The 25,896-nt window shown below is 40.8% G+C and overlaps 1 protein-coding gene across 1 annotated transcript in view; it reads left to right on the top strand.

The window, feature by feature from the left end:
* KIF16B (kinesin family member 16B) overlaps positions 1-25,896 on the top strand; it is a 342,743-nt gene that overhangs the window by 242,015 nt on the left and 74,832 nt on the right. The window contains exon 23 of the mRNA XM_036244893.1: positions 9,836-9,958. Within this exon, the coding sequence (XP_036100786.1) occupies positions 9,836-9,958 (123 nt within the window). The remainder of the gene's footprint in view (positions 1-9,835; positions 9,959-25,896) is intronic.

Here is a 25,896-nt window from a genome sequence, read left to right as displayed (position 1 = left end):
TTGGATAACGGGCAGTGTAAATGTTGCCCGACCCCTCCTCATTTCCATTCCTAATTGACAATGGGAATAGTGTCAAAGCTTCACCTATCCAGATTTTCTTCTATCGAGGTTCTGGGGAAGTGAACAGGAAAAGGCAAGAAAGGAGAGTGCATGAAGATCCACACACTGGTGCTGCAGCCTTGTGCAGTGGCCAAGCGGATGCCTTCTGAGGCAATGGAATTCAAATGTTTTTAGGTGGAGCCTGTATTTGTCACTTCCATACCACCACCACCATCCCCCAGACATGTACTCACCCTTTTGCCTTCTACTTGAAGGCTTTCGAGTCTAATGGGCACATCATTAAAATTAATATGTCACATTCTTGGCTAATAGATCTTCTGCCATGGAAAAAAGTATATAAAATAAACTATGATAGTCTTCCAATGTCTTAATATTTCTCTTAATTTATTTTCATATTTTTTTTATTTTTTTAGCTAATATATTTTACACTACCTTTTTTTTTTTTTTTTTAATCTTCACCTGAGGACACTTTTTTACTTTTTGTTCAGATAGAGCGGAAGAGAGCATGAGAGAGAAACATCAACGTGAAAGGGACACATAGAGTGGCTGCCACCGCATGACCCAACCAGAGCCAGGGACAAACCACAACTGAAGTACATGCCCTTAGCGGGAACCGAACCCCGGTCTTTCTGGACCGTAGGCCAACGCTCTAACCACTGAGTAAAACCAGCCAGGGCTGCACTACCTTTTTATAAAATTGTCCCATTGAGTATTTTCTCTTCATGATCACGGAAAGCAGAGAGAGGGAATTGAACATGCCAGCACAGGGTTCTGTGGTGGGGAAGGAAACAGTACATTAGCAGTACAAAGTTTTAACGAAGAGTGCTAAATACTAAACAGACTTACTTGTCCTCATAGGTTAAAAAGCATAATTCTGTCTTGTGATAAATCATGGTCTTTAATATTGTTCATACATGAGCATGCAGCAAATATAAGCATTGCATAAAAATCATCCTGTTTATAACTTTTCAGTCTGTGTTATGATCCAAATAGGCCACAATGAGGGTTACATTTGGAGCTCATCACATAAAAGAAGTAACCTCCAGCATTCAAATTTTACATGTTGCTTCTCTCACCTAAACACACTTTTTACCTTGAGATCAATATGATTTTTGATAGGAGAATTTGATGGACTATCCGTGGAGTAAGCATTAAGGTTGTCATGATGCCTGGAGAAGCCCGTGAGTAGTGTCTGTGCCATTAGCCTCTGTGGCTTCAATCCTAGCAGCTTCCATCTGGCTCCGCTGGCTCATTTCTCCGTAGTGCTGAGCCCATGCACTTCTGTAGTGGAGCAGGTATGAGGGCCTTAGCATCTAGCTTAATGTGACATCTCAATTTTAATGAATTCCTGCATCAGGAAAAAGAAAAAAAAAAAAAACAGCTCATACATACTTTACATGGCATTTTGCATTGTTGTAATATAAGCATAAACACTTGCATTGTGGGCCTTGGTGCATTCTACATAAAACCTCTTTGAATAATTTTGAAACAGTGATTTTTATCTAAATTTGATTAAAACCCATTTTGCTCACAGCTCCTGATTTGCAGACTTGTGGTGGATAGGATGGATTTATTTAGGCTTTGTTGAAAAACATTTCAAAACAGTTTGTCTCCCTATTCTCATGACTTAAAAACATGATATGTACACTCTTTGAAGAGAATACGTATGCCTTTCAGCAGTAGTCATTATGACAGTTTTTGTTTACATTCATTTTTCTACATGATGTAATGTTTTGAGTGATAGATTATAGCACTTTTATTAATGCATCTTTGATGGTCAAGCCATCTCACTGGTGGACCAATTTTTAATGAGGTCTTTTAATTTACTTACATAGCCTCCAGTATGCATCTTGGACAAATCTGCATCATTCCTTAAAATATATTCTGTAACAGACGTTACATTAGTCAGCTATTGCCAAATCACAAATAACTATCAACATTTCAGTGATATACCAAAACAAACAAAAAAAAAACCCTTTATTTCTCAATGATGGTTTATAAATAGGTTGAGGCAGCTCTGCTGTAAGCTACAGATCATCTGCAGTCAGCTAGGGTTGTCCTGCTCCACATGTCTCATTTTGGGGTCCATGCTGGAGGGGCAGTGGCCATCATGATGATGACAGGGCAGAAAATGGCATCCATGCCTCATGTCCACTAATGTCACATTGGCTACCACAAGTCACATGATTGAGTCCAGTATCAAGAAGAAGGCAGTATACTCCATTCACCAAGAAGCCATGGCATGACTGAAGCTATATACTGTTATTACAAGAGAGAAGAATTGGGACCAATAATTCAGTCTACCACAGATGTATTATGTCAAGGTTCCCAAGGCTATTGAACATAAATTTCGATAAAACTTTGGGACTTTTCCCTAACAGAACTAGTCAGTCATAGGAAGAACATACCTAGTTCAACTTGCTTTCCAGTTTAGTCTTTGCTTGACACAGTCGTGGCTGGGCTGATCACAGCCTTCCTCTGAAGTGGTTTATTCGTTGGGAACTGCTCATTGTTAGACCTTTCTTTCCATTATCTTCCTTATTGTGATCTCCGTCTTCAGAGTCTGCCTACCAATGGCACTGATCTGCAGCAGAGCCGAACAAGTCTGTCGCACAGTCTGTATTCTCTCACGGCTCATCAGAGAAGACCTTACCGGTCTCACCTCCTTTGACTTCTTTTACCTCCAGCACCCTTCAGTCCCTCTGCTGTTTCTTACACAACTGTTTCTAAAACACCACTATCCGTTCTCTTGTTTCTTAATAAGATACTGCACCCTAGTAATTTTGTAAAGTCTTTATACGGAACACAACCAAATAATCCAGTTAGTGGGGAGGAAAGAAAATCATTGTCAATCATCCCTCCTGTTTTTTTGTGTTTTTTTAAAAAATATATCTGATTAAAATCTTTTGTTGCTGAAGATACAGTGGTTATAGAGTAATAATCCCAAGCATGCTTTATATTGTGGTTTACAATGTGCTGTTCTTTCTCATGTGTTGATCCTTGAGAGCCCACAGGGATCCTCCTGGGATGGAGGGATTGTTGTCGTTGATCTCTATGTCGTATTTGGGAATTGAATTCAGAAAGTATCACTTGACTGAGATTTGGAACTCAAACTCAGACCTTGCTCCTGAACATACATACATATACATATATATATACATATATATATATATATATATATATATATATATATATATATATATATATATATATTTTCTTGACACTGGGTCAAGTTTTTCATTGATTTTTTTTTTTTTTAATGAAAATGACTACACTAGGAATGATTATTTGAAAAAATGTTTAAGTTTATTCTTTTTTGACTTGTACATTTCTTTCTTGGAATTTCTAGACATTAAAGATTATTCTTTTTATCAGTTTTGTGTTTGTTTGTTTTTTAAGAATTGTCTTGCAAGTTATTTTGCAATTTTATTCTTTCCTTGTATGAATCTCAGTCTATTTATTCCCCTTCACCCCCGCTTCTGCATTTTTAACTTTTATAAAAGGAAAGTATGGATACAGTCATAGCACAACTATAGTACATGTAATCTTGTATGGTCACTGTTGTTTCTTAACTAGAAGGTTAAACAGTATACTTTACAGAAACCTGATGAAGAGAATCCCCACTCCCTATTTTCATTTTTTTGGACTGTAGACTTCAGCACAGTTTGAATAAAAACTAAGTCTCAGTAAAAATCAGTGATGGAAAATGAGTGGTACTTTTCATGATTAATGAAAGACATTGTTGAACTAGAAGGGAGAACTTGATTTTCTCTCCTAGGGGTTCTAAACTATCTATAATCATGTTTGGTATAATCATGTGAGGTAATGAGAGTCACATAGCAATTGTTGCCATGTTCTTAGTTGTTCTAGACCCATTATTTAATCTATGTATTTAATCTTATTTTTTATTAATTTTAAGGGGAAAAGAAAGGATAGGGAGAGAGAAATAGAAACATTGATGAGAGAGAACGTTAATTGGCCACCTCCTGCATTCCACCCACTGGGGATTTGACCCACAACCTGGGCATGTGCCCTGATTAGGAATCGAACCGGCGATCTCTTGGCGCATGGGTCGACACTCAACCACTGAGCCACGCTGGCCAGACTATTTTAGTCTATTTTAAATTATCTATTTAATGATGAGTTATTTGGAATTAGTGACCATTAAAAGGACTAGTCTTAGGTGATCTGGAGAAAGATGGCAACATTTTTCATAGTTTCAAATTGAAACATTCATCAGATAGCCAGTCTTTCCAAATCCTGAAACAGTGTTGATCAACTCAGATCTATATGGATGGAATAACCTATTCTGGTGAGTATCATGAGTTAGAAATGTTAGCCAAACCTTTTAGATTTATTCAAAGGCCACTAGGATAAATAAGGTATTTATTTCACAAGCGTCTGACCAACATGGTATCATTTTTGGGTAATTTATCCTTAAAGATATATATCAAAATTAAAGAAATACCCCTTATTTCTGTTTCCTGATGTGAGTGTTCTAAACTCATTTTAAAATAAAATAAGGTTAGCAATATTTCTTTATGCCAGATTGCTGTTAAGTCCTCACCTTGATGAGGTGATCAGGGTGTACCTGTAGCATGTGTGGCCAAATGTCTTAGAAAAATCTAATTCAGTTGTATGTACTAAGCATTCAAAATAGCTTGCTGTTAGCACAAGGTTCCTTCATGGCACAGGCAAGCTTCACCTTCTGGGATAAATATAAACATGTCTTGGCACTTTACCATATTCATAATTTACACAAGTTACCTTTATTTCTTGTTTCTTGTAACGTGGCTTATATGTGAGAATATTACAGATCCTTACCATCTCTGCCCCAGACCATTTTCAAATTGCTTGGGCCTACCTAAGTGCTTGATACATAGTAGCTCTAATTAGAACTATCACTATGGTGTGTGTGTTTGAAAACAGGAGGGGTTAGAAATATGTGCTATGCAGAGAACAGAGAAGGAAGAATTAATAACTGCTAAATCTGATAAAACCTGTATTTTAGAAGCAAATCTTGGATATCTGGCTCTAGGATATCAGACAACAGTCTTTAGGTCTGACCTTGGCATAGTCAAAGCATATACTGAATTCAGCCATCTGGTACATAATTAAAGTGTTTAGGAAGAAATGTTGATGACTCCCTGGCGAATTGGTCGTTACCATGCCCTCTGCACTGCTGACAGTGATCCGAGTGGATGCTAAAGCCACTTCCTATTAATTTCCTTAATCTTTCCCTTTTGAAGGGAGGCAGCCTGAGCAGGAAGAGGAGATTCTCATCTGAATATTTAAAATGTAGCCTGTGTTCTGGCTGCTGCTTTTGTCTGAGGACCCAACTATTGTGTTTCCCCAACAACTCTAAAATAGCATATCTGGTGACACAGAACATGATTTCATTGAAAGCTTCTGAAATATATTTCTTTGTATTTTAAAGGAAGATATTTCTTATGGATAAAAATGTAACCCAAGTTACTAATTATATGCTTTTCCTTGACCTTTTCTAAACAGCTCCATGGTTCATGGACAATGCCTTGAAGTGTCCTGTATGTTTACCTATGCCAGATCTGCTGTAGGACCCGCTCTGAACACCTTTCAGGTCCCTTTGCCTCCTTCTGTGAGGTATCACCAACTTACTTTCCAAGGCTGGGAATCTTCTTTGCTACATGTAGAGAAACTGATGGATTCCAAAATAAATAATTACACAGAAGTTTAAAAGCTCCCTTAAATAATGGGTTAAAATATGATACAGCTTACTACTTGTTTAGTTTAAAGCACAAGATAGTCAAGATACAGCTACTTTCAAATAAGAGGTACATTTAGGGGGCAGTTATGTTAATTTTCCTTCTGCCTAACATAAATATAGTTTAGGAAGAGGATCAGGAACCTTTCACACTATATCCTGAGACTTCCCCATTTCTCATGCAATTGACTTTAAAAAGTAATTTCTAAAACTTACTTTGTAGCAGTGATTAGATGTAGCCATATACTTGTTTGATTTTTCTTCTGTTTTATACTTTTACTCTGATACTTTCAGATCTCTAGCTTTATTCTTCAGTTATTCATTTCTGCAGTTTTTAATTTCTCTACACTTAATATTTAGTTACTTTGAAATCAGTGGGATTGAAGCAAACTATGACCACTGATGATAGCAGCAGACTCTAACAACATTCCTAGTCTCCAACATGCAAGATTATGAAGAGAAATATCCTTCTTCTCGGCAAAGGATATTGTTGCACGTCACTTCTGATCCCGACTGGGGCAGTGTCTCTTGTACCTCATCTGGAACCATTGCTTGAGCTACACGTGCAGGTGCTGGTATGTAAAGGGCTGTCCTAGGTTTAGGTGAACAGGCGAACTACATAAATATTATAAGATCCAGTTCCTCCGAAATCACTGGTCCCTACTTAATCCATACACCCAGTTGTTGAAGGCAGCGATTTGTTTCTAGTCCATCTTGGCCACATCCTCACAGGAATTTTTCTTTAAAGGATCTATGAGCCTGAGCTTCAGACATATTTTTTCATTAGGCATGGATTTTGCAATTATACATTCTTAGAAATAGAGAAGTATTCTAGTCTTAAAAGGCCTATATAATAACCAGACCATCAGTTACAGTCTTATCCCACTTTGAAAGTTGACTAAAAAAAAGAAAGTTAACGTAGCATTTGCTAACTTTAGAATGTAATCCATCTAGAGTGGAAAAAACAAATCTTTGTTCAAAACTTAATGTAACTGAAAAAAAAACTAAAGGTCTTAAAAATTCCAGATACTTTGTACTCCCCAGATCTGGCTCTGATGGCATGTAGTCGTGCTCAATAAAAGATACCAATGTTGATCATATATTCTAGGGGTGCCTATAGGAAAAGGGATTTAGAAAGTTAGTTAAGTCTTCATTTCTTAGTTAACAGTATACCTGGTTCATTTTAACTGCAGTTCTTCCTCAGTAAAATTCATAATATGTAACCCAGCTGCTGTGTCTCAGTGGTTGAACATCGACCCATGCACCAAGAGGTCGCCGGTTTGATTCCCAGTCAGGGCACATGCCCGGGTTGTGCACCAAATCCCCAGTGGGGAGCATGCAGGAGGCGGCCAATTGATGTTCTCTCTCATCGATGTTTCTCTCTCTCTCTAAAATCAATAAAGAAAAAAAAAATTTAATTCATTATATTTAGATAGCAATGTACATATTCATAGTTTTTCTTACTCAGTGCCCCATCACAACTTTCTAATCCTGCTGTAATGATCAGCCTGCTTGTCAGAGTCCCCTTTACCGGAAGTCCCACTGGGCCGGGCATGGCCTTTTTTATACTTGGGTTCCTGCCATGTAGTTGGGATTTGGTGACTATGCCCTTTTCCTTAAACACAATGAAACTGAGAGGCAGAAGGAATGGGAGAGGGTTATTCAGAGACCATATCACCCAGCTGAGATTTGATTCTGAGTCTCCTCTTTCTCACTCTCTGAGTTTGTGTGTGTGTTAATCTTTATTGTTGAGAGTGTTACAGATATCTCCCCGTTTTTTCCCCCATTGCCCCTTCTCTGAGTTCAAGTCAACTGATTGTTTCAGGGAAGCAGAGAACTGTAGAGTTTCAATACTAAGTGTTACCCTTTTTGACAGTGCCATCCACACCTTTTTGAAAACCCATAAAGCGCATTGTAATACACTGTTCCTAGTTGATGGAAGGAAAAATACTTAATTGCCTTTCTTCTTTCCTCCTTTTGCTCATGTCTGTAACAGAGATGGCTCCTCATCAGATCAGCTTCAGTGTTGGCCCTTAGTTTTAGATGGTAGGGAGGATCCAGGTTCCTCCTTAGACAGAGCAAGTGGGTCTTTAATTCTCAACTGGTAGTGTCAGTTGTTAGTTGTTGCTTAGAATCCATTCGGGCACATTCTCTTTTGCTAAAGTTGTTCCAATTACAGTGTGCTCCCTACCCCCACCCCACCAACCCCCACACACTCGTGAGGGCACTCACACACATGCCACAAATTGAGTTACCAAATGATCTTACCAGATTTTGGGTAGAGATTGTGTCCTACTTGAAAAATACAGCTATTACTTATAACATAGGCAGTTTCGAGGTTTAGGCAGCAGAGCAAGAACTTCATGGGAACACCAGTTGTAGGTCAAAACCATTTCTTAACATTAAATGTATTCTTTGAAAAGAAATACAACCACTAAATTATTTCTCTGCCTTTTCACTTTTAAGTAGAAAAACACATTTCATGTTTCAGGGAATTTCTCCACTTAAAGTAATTTGGAAATACACTATCCGTGAACCGAAAGGTTTTTGACAATGCACATGTTGAGAAACTCGCTTTTGAAGAATTTTCACTATGGTTTGCGACATCAAGGATAGCCAAATAGGTGCACCATTGCCTTAAAATTAATAGTTCTTGTTTTGCGTGGCCAGCCACACAGGGAAGAATTGGGGTGTTCTAACAGGCTTTGGTGATGTCATGTGATGCCCACATCTTTACAGAGTCTGCTGGATGAAAGCAGTGATTTGAGACAACGTTCATGCCTCTGTGTCATCCAGAAGTCAGAGCAGATGCTCGCTCGCTCTTTCTACACCCCACCCCCCGAGGTTGGACCTTCCATGTTACACCTGGCCGAGGATCCACATTTTCAGGACCCCTTTCTCTCTGAGAGGAAGGGAGTGTATTGACCACTGTTTCCTTCTTAGTCATGGTGGGTTTCACTGCATAGTTGCTGGGTTTTCATCTTAAATTCTGAAGTGTTCTTTGGCTCAGTTCATCCGAGGTGGCTGAAATCGCGTTAGAGCTGCGCTGTAGCAGTATGGCATGGTGGTGTATTGCTGAGCTCTCAGTTAGCCTGAGTTCGAATGCTGGCCCAGCCACTTAACCTCTGTCAGGTGATCTACACTCGCAATCTTGGGCTCTCATCCGACAGGTAGGGTTAACAGGTTAATATTCATAGGGCATTGTGGGGATTCTGTGCAACAAGGTATATAAATGATTAAGTGACGTTCTTGGTGTCAATAAATGTAACTATAATTATGATTATAATTATTTTATTACTGCTATTGCTTAAAAGACATATTTTCTTATGTTTTCTAAAGCCCCAGATTAGTGCAAATGATAAGGATTGTTCAGAGATTTTCTCCCATTCACGCTCATGAGAATGAATTTTGAGGATTTTTTTTTTTTTTTCATAATGCCTATTCCTCAAACCCCACTGGCTTCCCACCGTCCATACCATAAATATTTGTCATGGCCAAGTGAATTATTAATCAAATGGAGCCCAAAGAAAATACTTGGGATTTGTTTTAATTGTGGCTTAAAGAGCTTCCTGGCTTAGAAACATGTCTAGAAGTTAAAAATGAAGTAAATTTGAATAAAATATTCAGCTTTTGGAGCATTATGTGCAGCAGTCTGATAGTCTGTGAAGAAAAAAGACATCATATGATCAAGACTTTTCAGAAAGGAATCTGGTTTAGACCAGTTTTTTTATAAGTCAGTGTATGTAATCTGTCCCTTTCTTCATTTGTTTTTATAAATTGGAAGGAACTTCAAAGCCAAACAACATTTTGAAGTTCTTTTGCCCCAACTTTTGGGAATAGTATACCTAAAGAACTGGTAAGAAAGATTTAGCATTTTTCTTTCAAAGGCAATCATCATTTTTCTAAATGAACTCTACTGGTCCGATGCTGTTTTCCCTACTTAAGACATTTTTCTCCTGCCTGACCAAGCGGGTATTGCAATTGAGTGATCTTGGTTCTCTTTGTTTTCTCTGTCGGATGTGCCTTTGATAGCGGATGGTTTCTCGCTCTTTGGGCGCAAATCCAGATGACCTGAAGGACCCAATAAAAATTAGCATTCCGCGCTATGTCCTCTGTGGGCAGGGGAAGGACGAGCACTTCGAGTTTGAGGTCAAGGTAAGTGCCCTTCTTTACCCTGCTCGAGGAATGGAGGCTTGAGTCCATGCAGTGCTGTCTCTTTTCTGTAAAAGGAGAAGCTACATGTGCATATCTTGTCTTGTAAGCTATTGGTCAGGCCCTTCTTCAGACTAGCGTGTGCAAGTCTTAACTGGGTAGCACAGGAAGAGAAGTTATCCTGTAGAAGGTGGTGGTGGTCAGGGAGTCAGGCAGACATGGAAATTACTATCACTCCCCAGCCCACAAGCAGGGTGCCCAACCATCTCAGGTGGCCTGGGATTTTCCTGCCTTCGGCATTGAAAGTTCCATGCCCTGGGGAACCCAGTAGTGCCAGGCAAACTGGGACAGTTGCTCCTACCCATGAGCTTGGGCTCAATTTTCTTACCTATAAAAATGGGAATAATAGCCAGCTGTGGCTCAGTGGATTGAGTGTTGTCCCATGGACTTAGAAGTCCTGGTTCGATTCCCGGTCAGGGCACATGCCCAGGTTGCGGGCTCGATCCCCAGTGCGGGGCGTGCAGGAGGCAGCCAGTTGGTGTTTCTCTCATCTATGTTTCTCTCTCCCTTTCTTTCTGTCTAAAAAATCAATAAAAACATATTTTTAAAAAATGTGAATAATAATATTTATGTCATAGGGATATCAGGACATATCCTGAGTCTAGTGTCTAGCATGTGATACACAATTATAGCTCTTGCTATTATTACTACTGTTGATTTGTTGTTGTTTCTATTATTACTAATTAGGAAGCTTTCCTAATCTGTTTTAGGCATTATTTGATTTATACAACTTTTCAGGAAGAGATGCGTCTGTTTCCTTACATCATACTTTCTGAAATAATGACTTCATCTTATTGCTAATTTATTTCCATTGACTCATGACAGACACTCATTAAATATTGTTGACTACCATCCATCCCCTCCTCAAGGAATTAATGATTAATCACACTTCTTTATTTTCAAGGATAGACGAGAGTGTTGATGTAATGACATTTATGAAAGTCACCAGTGTATGGCTGGATGAAGGTGTTCTTAGAGGTGGTCTTGGTCAGATAAACACCGGGCTGGGAATCTGGATGCTGACTTTACTTTAGGCTCTGATTCTCCTGCAGCTTGCTGAGTGATCCTCTCTGAGCCTCAATTTCCTCATGGATAAATGTGGAAATTGTATAATACCTGTGGTTTCCAGATCTCTTCTCAGCTGAGCCCTTTGTGGAGCTGCTGTTGGTGGAGGGAGTCTGAAGCCAGCCCTCCCCACTTCCCTGCTCCAGTGTACCTCCTCCTGAGCCCCTGGACCCTCGGGGATTCCTCCCTTTGGACATGCATATTCTTTCAGTCTTCCTAGAGAAGCAGCACAAATAACAAATGTTACACTGTGTCCTTGATCCGTACTTCCCCTGCCCCTGACTTAACACCTCATTGCTGCTCAGTTCCTTTTTCAGCCATTTTACATTTTCTGTGGGTAGTGTGTGTGTGTGTAGAGTTCCTATTGTACATATATATATACATGTCCTGGTCTATACATACATAAAAATAATTCCTGAAGGCTGGTTTGTATTATATCTGTATTTTTAAGTAGAGGGCAAAGACTAGCTTTTACCAGCTCAGAACTTGAATTCTCCAAAACAGAACTCACAGCACAGGAGGACATGCAATGATTAATAATATGTGCATAGATTTATTTTATTTTAATAGATAAATGTGCTAATAAAATATAACTATTAAATCAATTTTATGCATAAAAGTTAAGACATGGAGATACTTAATTTTTAAAAACTGGGTTGATTTAGTATGATCTCATTTATATGTGTAATCTAAAAAGCAAAAGCCCAAGTTCAAAGATGCAGAGAACAGATTGGTGGCTACCAGAGGGAACTGGGGGATTGGGTATGGGGAGAAAAGGAGTGGGTGGAGTCAAAAGGCCCCAGTTATAAAATAAGTGCTGGAGAATGCAATGTGCAGCATGGTGACTTTATTTAATAATACTGTATTCTATATTTGAAGGTTGCTAAGAGAGTAAACAATTTTTTATAACTATGGTGACAGATGTTAACTACACTTATGTGATGATCATTTCACAATATATACAAATATTTAATCATTATGTTGTGTACCTGAAAATAATACATTATATTGTCAATTATATCTGAAAAAGAAAAACTGAGTTTATTTAAATGAAAACTGCAAGCAAATAATAGTCTGGGCCGTATGCAAATTTGGCCGAAATTGTGAGGATGCCACTGTAAAGGCAAGTTAGAGAAACCAAATGGAAAAAATCAGAATTTAGTCTTTCACTTCAAAATATATAAAGTCCAAATCCAAAGAGTTTTGCTTTCTTTGAACTTACCAAGCGAAGTTCTGGAAGCATGTCCTTGCCGTCCTTCCTGTCTGTGCTTATCCCAGGCCCTGTCGTCATTAGCACCAGGAGTGGCTTGTTAGCATTTACCTGGAGAATTCCTAGTTCCCTGTGTAGCAGGGCAGGTGCATGAGGGCCTCGTCTTCTCTGGGGGCCACCCAGTCACAGAAGTATGAGAGCCCAGAACTAGAAACAAGCATGACATGAATATACTGCCCCTCCCCTGAACAAAACAAACAGAAATGGCCAAGCTCCAGCAAAGGCCTGGCTGCTGGCGTAGTGCTGGGTGCACTGACTGTCCTGTCTCCTCCAGGTAACCTCCGCGAGTCAGGCAACCTCACGTGTGAAAGGGTGACAAGGAAACCTGCCAGCGGGGTCAGTGTGAGGAGTGCACGAGCTTAGGGCATGGGAAGTGCTTACAACAGTGCCTGCCACATAGTCAGTGCTGGGTTAGTGTTTGTTATTTAAAAATTAATTAATTAAAATATTTTACTGGGAGTCCCCTTAATGATTTCCAGGATTAGGTTGTATCTTTATTAGGGTTTTGTATTTTGTGGATTTCTTTTTTATTATTTCTCCTCAACATTCTTTTAAAGTTAACTTTTAAAATTAAGTATGCCAACCTTTCCCATCCATCATTTGACTACTTCATGCAGAGGCAATGTTTTTTAGAACAAATAGTCACACTTAGGAAATACTCTGACTACTCCTAAGTCCTTCTCCTGCTGAACTAGTGGCTTTAAGAAGTATTAGTTTTAGAAGAGTCTGCTCTATTTAGTTTTAGATCTTTTTACAAAGAAAATCTATTAATGTATATAGATATGTTATTACACTTTATACTTTAGAAAAATCTTTGTTGCTTCTCCTTAAAAAAATCTAATTTTGTTTGTCCTCCTTCCCCGTCATGCTCTTAATGTTCTCCTGAGGTCCCAAAGGCACTTAGCAAGGCCTGTGCCCTCTGTGACCAGCAGGGCAGTGTTTTGACACCTGTTGACTGTGCAACTTGGTGGTGGTTGCTGCCAGTTCATTTCAGGGCCCACTGGGCACAAGTCCCCCAGGTATAAGTCTCCTGTTTTTTGGTCCTTTGGCTTAGATGGCAGGTCCCAGAGAGCCTGGGAAGAGACAGCAGGAGACATGAGGCTGCCTGGAATTCATCTTCTTTCCGCTTCTCCCAAACCCTCGGGTTCCCTTGCCTCCTGCCTTTTTCTGCCCACCCTTATTTAGGTAGAATTTATTAGTCATTTAAATCATTCCTTCTTCCTGGCCATTTTCATTTCAATCACCCAGCTGGTAGCTTCAGTGGCTGTTCATTGAGGAATGAGTAGTGGTGAGCCTCGTTACAGGGATGTTCAAGGCATGTTCCAGGCAGGCTTCAGGGAGTGGGCTGAGGGGAGAACGTGGTTCTCAAGTGTCATCTTCTGCTCTGAGGGTCCTGAGGCGGTTTCTATCACTGGGCTTGAACATGAGAAGAACAGAGCTTTTCATTAAACTAAAAGACATTTAACTCAAAAGGACTGTCTTACAGCTTTTTTACTTTGGGGATTAAAAGCCACTTTTATGAAACAACTGTGAGAATAGCTAAGTGCATAGGTTTTGGTTTTTGGTCACATTTTTTTCAATCAACTCTGTTGAGGCATAATTTACATATAACGAAATGCACACATTTTTAAGTGTAGTTTGATGAGTTCTGCCATATGTATACACTCATGTTACCAGTGAAGAGTTAGAACTTCTTAGTCATTCCAGAAGGTTTCTGATGCTCATGCCTAGCCTCCAGAGGAACACTGACCTGCTTTTTGTAGGTCAGATTAGTTGCATCTATTCTCACATGCCATGTAAATGGGACCAGGCAGCATCTTCTCTTTTGTGTCTGGCTGCTTTCATTTTACATGATGTTTTGGAGATTTATCTATGTAGTTGAGTATAACAGTAATTTTCTTCTTTTTATCACTAAATTGCATCCCATTGTACGGATGGATCACAATTTGTCAATCAGTGTTTCTTTCAAGGTTCTTATTTGACAATACAGAAGTTGGCATCTCTGTGTTGCACCCCGCCCCTCTTTATTTTACTGGTCTTTGTGTTATTGGAGAAATTGGAGTGTCCTCTTCCTCACTTGGTCCTAGGGTGGGGTCCTTAAGATATCTCCTGGCCCTGGCCAGTTTGGCTCAGTGGTTGGAGCGTCGGCCTGCGGACCAGAGACGCTCGAGTTTGGTTCCCGCTAGGGGCACGTACCAAAAAAAAATAAAAAAAAAGATATCTCCCAAAAAAGAATGTTTTGAGACTCACACGGGAGGATGAGTGATTTTTCCAAAGTCTCATTCCAGTCATAGAAGAAGTGTAGCTGGGGTTTCAGTAAAGCTAAAAGCAAAGCCAGTGTCCATTGTTTCCATTCCATGTTGCAGCCGGGTCCGGTTCAGCATCAGGCTAGCTGCAGTCCATTAGTCCATTGTGTGTGGGGTCTGCATGGCCATGGGCCACGCGAGCGAACGCAGGGAGCCAAGAGCACGACCTTGCAAGAGTCCAAGAGAGCCAAGAGCGCAAGAGCGTGGACCTCTTTGTTCAGGGAATTAAATATTCTCAATCTTCGAGCCCTTACCGTGGCCACCCCCATCTGGCCAGTGACCCGTTCCCAGACTGACAGGCAATTACCTTCCTGCTATCACCCCAGTTTTACTGGGTATGCGGCTGTTCTCCTTCATGTCCAGTCCCTTCCCCCAGCAACCTGGAGAATAGACCTGGTGGCTCCTTGGAAAGTGTAAAGCTTTAGCTTCCTGGTGAAGCTGCCCAAATGACATGCCTATAATATCTGGCCTTTTTTGTGCTTCTTTCCTGTTATTAATAACTAGTTAATTACAATGGTATCACTTGGAAAACACATCCCTGGGAAGCCCTAGGCCAGGACATTAGTTCCCATTGTTCTTACAGTTACGCTTTCCAGCACATCCCAGTAGCAGGTCCTTCTGGGACTGTGTCTGTATTTACTTCCAGAGGTGTATGTCCTGCCAGCTGATGTCAGAGACAGGCAGAGAAGCGGAGGGGTGCCAGTCTGGCTGCTCTCTGAGAAGAGCATGATCTGTGCTGAATATCACTGAGTGTCCCCTGCTGCCACAGCACCTACCTCCACAGTACGTGCCTGCACCAAACAGCCGGTAATACCTCTAGCTGGACTCAACAGTCATTTGAAACTCCTGCTTCAAGTGTTTTTCGGTGGTTGATCTGTGAAATCAGTTACACTGCATTATACTTGCCATTTTCAGTTACCTAGGACCAGAGTGGGTAGAATATAATTTTTAAATTACATTTCAGCATGATACAAAACACCAGCCCAGGAACTCTGTGGTTAAGTCTAATAAAGGCTGTCGTACTCTTGTTATAGAAATAAGCTGATGCTTTCAGCATTGTAAATTTCCTACCTTTTAATTTAAATGTTAGCATGGTAATATAATGAAACAAGCCAGCACTGGGGTATCTTTTTAAGTATTTTGGTTCCCGAGAGTTTTTATTCCTGTAAAAACTGAAAGTAATCTGTCAGGATTGTCTTCCAGTCCCTTCCTAGAGCCATGGCATCTGCTACAGAGCACCCCCTCCATCCATCATCTGGTCCCTCCCTTCCCAGCAGGTGCGTCAGCCCACAGTCACACTTGTTATGCTGGTGCTAGTCTTCTGTGTAGATGTGCACCCCATGATCCCGTCACTATGCAGCTCTGGGTGCCCTGTTCTCGTACAAGGCCTCATGGTGATGTCGCCCAGGAGAGGTTACTCAGTGCCACGACCCACAGCCCTGCCATAAGCTGTTGGCACTGGACATAGCCTGTTTAGAATTTTGTGACCGTGTGTCCTTTGTAAACAGCCCCCAGCCCACCCCCACTTCCCCACCAGGGGCTCCTCAAGCTCTGTCTCTGCTGGTGGCTCAGTCACAGATTAGTCATCTTCCCCCTTGCCTTCCTCAGGGTGTGGCTGGCTCTCTAGCCATCCAGTGAGGGTGTGGGCAAAGCAAGCACTTGACTGTGTCGGAGTCTAAGACAGCTGACTCCTCCTACCTTCCTGCCTCCCTCCCACCTTCCCCACTCTGCCCTCCAGTATAGCAGTGCACATGTACACATGCATGCACACACACACCCCAGGACGCATGCACACATCCTGGTTCTGGCCATTGCCAGCACCCATGCAGTAGTTTAGTTTTGTCCTGGCTTCTCTGAAGAGAGGGGTAGAACCCTGCCCACTGTCCACCCTCTGGGCACTCCAGGGCACTCTCCAGCCCCTTGCTCATGGGAATACATGTTGTAGTGCCCTCTCCTTTTAAGGAGCCTTCTGACACCTAGTTACACTCCCCTCACTCTGTTCAGTACAGGGCAGGTCCCAGCCTTTTCTCACGTGGTTGTCCAGAATCACTTTGGTGCATTTGCTGAGTGAGGGCTGCTCACTCAACCTCAAATACACGACGTCCAAGCCCAACCTGTCCTCATTTTAATCGTCTTACTGTTGTTGAAGGTGCCATAATAACAATTTCCTCCCCTTGCCCCAAACTCCACTTCATTTGGCTATAACTCCTGGTCAGTGGCCTGAAGAGAAAGGGAGAAGCAGAGAAACCAAAGATAATGATTGATGGCACAAAAATACAACCTAAAGGAAGTTTCCAGCACAAACTTGCAGGCCACCTGCAAATAATCCCTGAGTACCTGAGGCAGTGGGCCATTTTGTGCCCAGGCACATGAGTTCAGGCGTGTGGTGCGCCCCCACTTCTGATTTCAGTCCTGGTGCCCCGGAGCTGGGGAGATGATGAGCACTCTCCCTGACAAAAGAGCCTCGAAGCCGAGATGCTGTGATTTACAAAATTTCACATTTTGATATCTTGCTTTTATAACTGAAGGACCAAATGACAGGGGCTATGGTACCAGGTCTGGTGGCACTTCTTAAGGCAGTGGGAGGAAACTGGTGGTGGGAATGTTTATTATTTGGCCTGAACAGGTGTTTAAAATTTTGAGTAAGTTGTCAACATTGAAAACTTGGGAGATATGACAGGGAAATTTAGATTTTCCTAATTTCTGTAAAATATCAGAAAGCATGGGAACCCTGGGCCAACATTCCCACACAGAAGCACTGGCCGGAGCAGAGCAGTGGCCTCTTCGGGTCAGGCTTGTGCCTTCGCTTTGTCCCACACCTCAGAGGTCCCTGTCCTGGAGGAGGCCACCTGCTAGAGGAGTAGCCTCTAGGTTCACACAAAGCCCAAACACTGTACAGCGGGGGCTCACAGACCAAATGAAGTCTCTGATCACGCAGTTTATGAATCAGTTTAAATACACACAGAGAAGCTCGGGGAGAGAGAGGGGCAAGTGAGCAGAGCATACTGCCTGACCCCAGGGACACACCATGTTAACCTGTCCTCTCTGCCATCTCGGCCCTTCCCGCTGTGCTTTCCAGGACAGAATTTTGAGCAAGGAGCCTTGGCAGACACAAGCAGAGCGATGCATGCTTGCTCCACGGGAGCATGGCCTACTGAACAGGTCTAGTTCTCATGTGCATTTCTTGGGTAGAGCCCACATGGGGCCGGCTGTCTCCAAGGGTGGTCAGTTCACAGTTGATATAATGTTGGCCCAGGGCAGGCATGATCTTGACTTAACACTTTTTGTATCTAAGTAGCATTCTTGCCTGTTCCATCATATGTATTTATTCTATGTTTGGCATGTCTTATAGGTTATAGGCCTATATTTATCATGAATTCTGTTGAGTCTCACAAGCTGCTTGCTTACTTGTTATCTGTTCTCACACATCCTGTAAAATTTGCCTATATTGTGTAAGCTTCCAGCTTACTTACTGGCTGTACTTAGCCCTTCTTATGAGCTTCATTCAAATAATACGCAGACACCTGCTATGCTCTCTCTTATCTTACAGGAACCTCCTAGAGGTTCCTTCCTGCCTGATCCCTGCAGGCATTTGAGAGGGTTTGCAACATCTTTCCAATGGTGGACACTAATATCTACCAAACTCCTTCTTCACCCTTTCAGGCACTTTGCCAGACATTTCCACAAATGTGGAATATGTAGCAAAATTGGGGTTTTACTTGCATTTAATAAATTAGGAAATTATGAATGACTTGCCAAAGGTCACACAACTAGTAAGTAGATCCAGGTATCAAATGTCCATATCACATCTGAGTCTTCTGAGCTGTACTGGTTTCTTACTTACTCATTTTAATGTACCTTCTAAACATGACTAATTTCTGCACTTTTTAGAAGTTGAGGCCATATTTTAGTTTTGTTCTGGACATGGTGGCTGTTTCCTAAACTTGCTGTTATTTTTGTGTGTGTGTTAACTTCTTATCTTAAATTCCAGTTGAGTTACAGGCAGTCTGTAAATTGGGGCTATTGCTAAGGCTTTGATCAACCTGGAGAATTTGATGGTGGATAGGCCTGCCAGGAAGCGTGAAGAGTAATGCCCAGAAAATTTGTAGTTTGGTAGTTAAAGCAATCACATTTATAGACAGAGAAATGTCTCTGTATTTGGCAGAACAGAAGTGAGAGCCATTCCAGTCTATTAGATAAACTGTGCACTAATACAGCTTTTAGAAATGCTCCCAACTTGATGTAATATAAATGTTCAGAAGGATTTCTGTGATGGCATCTGAGTCTCTGCTTATTAGTAACTTGATAGATGGTCTCTGTGCATGCATTTTCATGTAGCTGAGATAAATGAAGTGTTGCATATGGTGTGTGGTCCATCTACATTCAAATGCACAGTTTATGTATTATTTTTAAACATAAATAACAAGTGAAAGAAATAACATTGGGATTTGAAGAACCATATTTTATCTTTTTTTAAGCACCCCTCCCATCTCTTTGAGAACTTTGTCTTTCACTGAAGAAAATTAAGAAGAAAACATTCCTTTTTTCTGTTTTCACACAAAGCAACTAATCTTTTATATTACATTTACTTGGGCAGTGTGTTTATCTTCACAAAGTAATTGCTGCACATATGAGAAGTAATGAAGAAGAAAAGAGGCTGAGTCACAAGCACAGAAGAAAAACAGTCATTACCTTATGGCCGTACTTTGAATTTTCCATTTCAATCATTTTTTTCTTCTATAGGAATATATTAACATTTTTCTTAATTTCAGAATTTTGGGAGTTTTACATCTCTTCCTAGAATAAACTTATTTTAAAATAAATCACAAAATGGCTTAAACTCCCCTTTTTGCCGTTGCCCCACGGACACCCTTGCCCTCACTGGTGAGTAATAAAAGACCCTCTTTAGGAACATGAACGGTGCCAAGAGTTAGCATTTACTGAGCACACAAACGCTCTCCTAGTTGCTTCACATACTTTTAGTTCCTCTACATGTTAAGTATCATGAGTCCATTTCACAGACGAAAAAAATGAGGCCTAGAGGAATTGCATAATTTAGCCAAAGTCACACCGCTTGTTAGTGACAGGCTCAAGTTGGGATCCAGGTCTGTCTTAATCCAGAGCTTTTTCATATTTCATTCTCCATTGGTGACTGGGTTTGCATTTGTGCATTGCCTCTAAATATTTGGATAATTTGAAGAAACATTGCTTAGGCTGTCATTCTTACCATTTCAAATTAGAATAATTCCCCCTATTTCTCACCTGCTTCCAAAAGGTGTTCCAGAAAGGGAGAAGTACTTACTAGTAATGATCTTGGATTTGAAAGGCAGCTATTTTATTAGAATCCTAGGGATTTTGTACATTCTTTCAGATTTACCTTCAAATTGCTAGATAAAGTAAGTATACTAGCATACATGGTTTCCCTTTTTGAAGATGCTGAAGGTAAGCATAAAGCAACTGTTACCCTCATTGTTATAGAAGGCTGAGATTTTGGTCAGCTAGAAACCCTGTTTGATTTTGCATCATTTTGTAGTTTTGTGGCTCGGGGTCAACCCCTAAGCTCCTTTCATGACACAACAGAGATAGACCAGGTTCCGAAGCCAAAGGCTGAAGGTACCTTTCTGTGCTAGTTGGTGATGAGTCTACACAGATGGATGTCTGGGTAGTTTCCTGGATAATGAAGCTGAATAATCTTACATCTGCATGGATCTCCTAGTTTTAGGAATCTTTATTCTTCAACTACATGATACAACAGACAGGTTGCTAGAGGGGAGAGGGTGGAGAGATGGGCAAAAAAAGATTAAAGGGATTAAGAGATAACCAACTTCCAGTTATAAAATAAATCACAGGGATCTAATGTACAGCTAGGTAATAGAGTCAATAATATTGTACTAATTTTGTGCAGTGACAGATGGTTACTAGACTTATTGTGGTGATCACTTCATAAGGTATAAAAATGTTGAATCACTATGAAACTAATATATTCTAATTCAACCATTACTTAAAACGAATTTATTTAAAACACAAAAGAACTAAGGACCATGACACTTAGAAACAAAAGGCTCTCAAGCTATTAGTACCCACCCTCGAAAGGCCTTTTGTTTTTTGCTGTGTTTTTTAAGGACTGTCAAAACCTGCTTTCAATTTACCCCCATATTGTGTAACAGCCTTTCTTCTCCATCAACAGACCCCTCTCTTTAAAAGAAATTGGGCAGATGACAATTTTTCTTTCTTTGTTTTACAATCCTTTACCCTCTCCCCTATACCTACATTTTAAAAACCTTAAACAATTACTGATAAGTCGAGAAAAGACTAAAATGCAGGTTGCTCTACTGACCACATTTCAGGATAGAAAGTGAATTGGAAAATGAAGTAGAAACATTTTTATTAAAAAGAGATTTTGGGTCCCACTCTCTCCATCATTTATTTATTACTTAAATATTTATTTGGTACTTGTCATATATTTGTTTATATATATTAATATATATATATAAATAAATTGTACTAACTCTGTGTGGTTACAGGTGGTTACTAGACTTACTGTGGGGGGATGACTCTTGTGGTTGCCTTGCCCACCATTTCTGTCATGACCACTGATGATTTTCATTCTTCATCATCTTTGTCTTTATCTACTTTACATGTTGATAAAGAGGGAGGTTTAAATGTTCTCTGTATAAAGTAGAAAGCATGAGATTTTGTAATCCTTGTATTTAACCTAAACTCAGGTGAAAATCTCAAGGGTGAAAAATTTGGAAATCTGTCTGTAGACTTGCATTACAGATAATATTGAGAACGTTACCACACTGACAGTGCAGTTAATAGAATCATACTATTGTGCACCAATTCACGTAATCTGATTCAGGTGACCCTCATGGAAATCACCAGAACCATGCTAGTAGAGCCAAGATTGCAGCCGTCCTGGATCTCCACTTTGACTGATCTGGGCCAAACCTGGAATTTGTACCAGATCTTAACTGTGTCTCTCAGAAACTACCAACATCTTGCATAGCGCCCAGCACATGGTGGTGGCTTAATACATGTCTATCTCTACAACGAGAGCCCTCTCACCTCCACCTCACATAGTGCCAGAGGCTCAGTCCCTTCAAAGGCTTAAAATCATGTAGGGTAGAGAGACATTTACATAATTAGCATCTATTATATCAATTAATTAGTATAACATTAATTGTATAATCGGTATCCTGTGATGTACATTCTCATCTAAGTACGAAATGCATGCTAGGAATCATGGCGGAGGGAATGAATCTTCCAGGAAGGAGGGAGGAGAAGGAATGTTGTCAAAGGGAGGAGCTGTGGTTTGGTGGTGGCCCTGGAGGCTCAGCAAGCACTCTCCAGGCACAGCAGGGTAATTAGTGCAACAGACCCTTCAGAAGATGATCAGCCATATTTATTTGTTGACTAGTTGCCTGAGTGTGAGATTTTTAATCCACTGGGAGCTGTGGTTAGAAAGGTGGTGTGAGGTCAGCCTGGAAGAGGCCCTGAATGCCATGCTAAGTGCTTTTGCCTTGGGAGGAGGTGGGTCAGGATACTAGATGGTGACTATATCTGATCTGCAGCATGTCTGCTCAGATGTGAACCTGCATTGGAATCCCCTGGAGGGTTCGCTAAATCACAGGTTTCTGGGTCCTGCCCAAGAGTTTCTGATTAAGTAAATGTGGGTAAGACCTCATAATTTGCATTGTAATAAGTTGAAGCTGCTTGCTGGTCAAGCATCACACTTTGAGAAACACTGGTTTAGACTGTAGACTGAAATATTGAGGGCAGAAGTCATTGAGACTTAAGTGAGTTTATTAATGTGAATTAATTAAAGTATCAAGTAAGATGTGAGGCAACAAAATAAAGCATTACCTTTATTGATCTTTATTTTTCAATAATGATCTTCATTGTTCAACATTTTAGAGAACTTTTATATACACAGTGTTCATGTTTTGAGAGTCCCTCCCTCTTCCTTAATGTGGGACTCCTGGCATTACCAGGGTAACACAGTGAAGACAAAGATCCCTCTAATGCCTTTATTAACCTCATTAAGCCAATTTCAAAGGAGTACACCTACCTACATAGCTTTGAATAGCCCTCTCCACATTGGGCCATCTTTCTCTGTCTTCCAGTTCTACACACCCGCCATGGTAGCATCCCACGTCCCAATATAAGCCCTGATGTCAGGAAAGCAGAAGGAATTGTAGTGGATGATTTGGTGACTCTCTCTGAGATTTACTTTTCTTTTTTTTTTTTTTTAATCCTCACCCGAGGACATTTTTCCATTTTTTGTTCAGGTAGAGTGGGAGGGAGAGAGAGGAACAGAGAGAGAGAGAAACATCGATGTGAAAGGGACACATCGAGTGGCTGCCACCCGCACAACCGACCAGGGCCGGGGACAAACTGCAACCGAGGTACGTGCCCTTAGCGGGAACCGAACCCGGGTCTCTCAGGACCGCAGGCCGACGTTCTAACCCCTGAGCCAAACCGGCCAGGGCGAGATTTCCTTTTCTTTTTGCTCACTTATTTTCTTGTGCCCAAATGCCCTTGATTATCTACTGCCCAGGAAATCACTCTTGTGTCATGTCCTCCCATAATTTGGCATGTACATGTGAGAAAAATTTATATTCCTTATAAAGGCACTATTTTAGGAAGAAGGAATGAAGCCCAACTTTGTGAGGCAAGCTTGGAAAAGTCATTTCATTAATCAGAGATTTCAAAAATTTGTTTAACATTAATGAGCTATAGAAGCTAAAAATGTGAAGCAACAAGCCAAGGCCCCACAGGCTAGGTGCCCACTTTACCCTACCCTAATTTTGCTTGAGGCCTTCTTGGCTTTTTACCCAGAGAGCTGAAAAAAGGCATTGCCGGTTTATGGCCTCTAGTAGCCTGAGTGTATCTAAGACAGGTCATCTTGTGGCTCCGTCTTCCACACTCTTTGTTCAGAATGCCCATGCTGTGTCGGGTATCTTCTGAGGTCAGTGAACACCAGCCAAAAACCCTAGCTCTCCTGGAGGTTGCATACTAATGGTGAAGAGATAAAAAACACAAACAAACACAACAAAAACAAGCTATATAATTAGGTAATAAGTGTTTAGAAAAAAATTGAAGAGTAAGTATTGTGGAGATGGGCAAAGGGGGGGGGGTTGCAGTTTTAGATGGTATGTCCAAAGAAGGCTTCACTGAGAAAGTGACTTTTGAACAGAGTCTTGAAGGGAGTGAGCTAGTCATGTGAAAGGAGCATACCAGAGTGATTACATAACAAAATCCCAGAGGACACACTTACTCTGTAGCGTGTTTGATGTAATCTAGGAAAGCAAGAAGGCCAGAGTGAGCAAGGGACAGAGTAACTGCACATAAAGACAAGGAGGAAACATCATAGAAATCCTTATAGGTCAGTGAAAGAACTTGAACTTGTACCCTGGGTGAGAAGGGATACATTGGGAGGATGTCTCATTTGAGCAAAGAAGTCATCTCACCTGACTTAACTTTTAATAAAATCACTTTGGCTGCTGTGTTGAGGGGAGGAAAAATGTAGGGAAGATTGGGGATAGGGAACAAAAGCAGAAGCAAGGAGACCAAGTAGGACATTGTTAAAAACAATCTGAGGAAGAGATGATGATGGGTAAGACCAGGATGTCAACAGTGGAAATAGTGAGAAGTGGTCATATTCTCTTTATACAAATTTTAGAGTTTTTGGAAGGATTTGCTGAGAATAGGATGTGAGGTATGGGAGAAAGAGGGGCATCAATGATGACCCCCAAAGTTATTGGATTGAATAAGTAGAAGAAAGGCATTGTCGTTTACCAGAAATGGGGAAGCAAGAAAGGAGTGAGTTTGAGAATAATTTTGGCAAGTTTAGCCATGTTAAATTGTAGATGCACGTCATACATCCAAGTAGGCCAGCAGACCAAGTAGGCAGTAGGGCATATGAGTCTGGGTTCAGGGGAGACATATAAGCATCCAAGGAGCCATCAGCATATGCATTTAAGCTATAGGATGGGATAAGATCACCAAAGTAATGAGTGCAGGTAGAAAATAAAACATGTTCAACGACAGCCCTGGACACTTTGCTGTTTAGAGGTCAGAGACATGCAGAGGAATCTCAGCAAAGGGTATTTAGGTAAGAGACGATAACAACCTTAAAGACAAATGAAACCTGTTAAAAGGAGGAGCTGTCAACTAAGTCAAAGCCTGCCAATACATCGAGTTATTTCAAGACTAAGAATTAACCACTGGATTTAGCAACATGCAGGTTATTAATGACCTTGTTAAGAGTAGGTGAGAGTGGTTTGAGTGGAATGGTTAGTAGATTTGAGTGGATTCAAGGAGTAATGGGAAGAAAGAAATTGATGATATTAGGAATAAACTCCAGGAGTTTTGAATAATGGGAAGGGTAAAAAATGGAGAGGTAGTTGGAAGGGAAAGGGAGGTCAAGATGGGAGTTTAATGAAAGAAATAACAGCTTCTTTAAAAGCTGTTTGAATAATCTAGTAGAGAATGGAGCGTATTGGTATGAGAGAGAAGAGAAAATTGCTAATTACAATATCCTTCCAAGGGTGAGAGTGATGGAATCCAGTGGAATGGGTTGGCCTTACCTGGAGCACTGATACATAGCTTATGCCTGGGAATAGAAGAAACAATGAGGTACAGGCCACGTGGTGGTAGATGGGTAGACATGGTTGAGGGTACTTGTGGAAGTGTTCTTTTGATTGCTTCTATTTTCTCAGTGAACTAGGAATGAAAATTATCAGCTGAGAATGAGAACAGGGAAAGAGGTGATGAAGGCTTGAAAAGAAAGATGGGGAAACTATTTGGATAGTATTATCAAAGAGAATGGAAGAGTGAGTGGAATTGGGAAATGTGGTACGACTGGTGAGAGGCATCCAGGCTGACTTGAAGATGGTGATTGTGACTTTAAATGAGACCAGCCCATTCCGTGGTGTGTTTTTCTTCAACTACATTGTTCTAGGCAGGTGCAGGCTGGGAGTAAACAGACAGTCAGATTTAACCAGGGTTTGGTTTAGCATAGTCCAGGGAATTTCAAGAGTGGGACAAAGAGATCTGAGGTTGCATGCAAAGGAATGGTTGTAATGATTGCTATGATTTTCTAGTTGAGGGAGGAAGGAGCAAGGGCAGAAGTTCAGTTCCAAGAGGTCAGAACTTGAGAGGGATCATCTGTTGGTTAATTTAATTACCATGAAATCATGGCAGGAGTTCCATAGTCTGTTGGTGCAGATGACAAT

Source organism: Molossus molossus, unplaced genomic scaffold, assembly GCF_014108415.1.
Source record: "Molossus molossus isolate mMolMol1 unplaced genomic scaffold, mMolMol1.p scaffold_m16_p_6, whole genome shotgun sequence".
In the NCBI taxonomy this organism is placed as follows: Eukaryota; Metazoa; Chordata; class Mammalia; order Chiroptera; family Molossidae; genus Molossus; species Molossus molossus.
The sequence above is the reverse complement of the archived record's forward strand: the minus strand, read 5'-3'. Positions and strand labels throughout refer to the sequence as shown.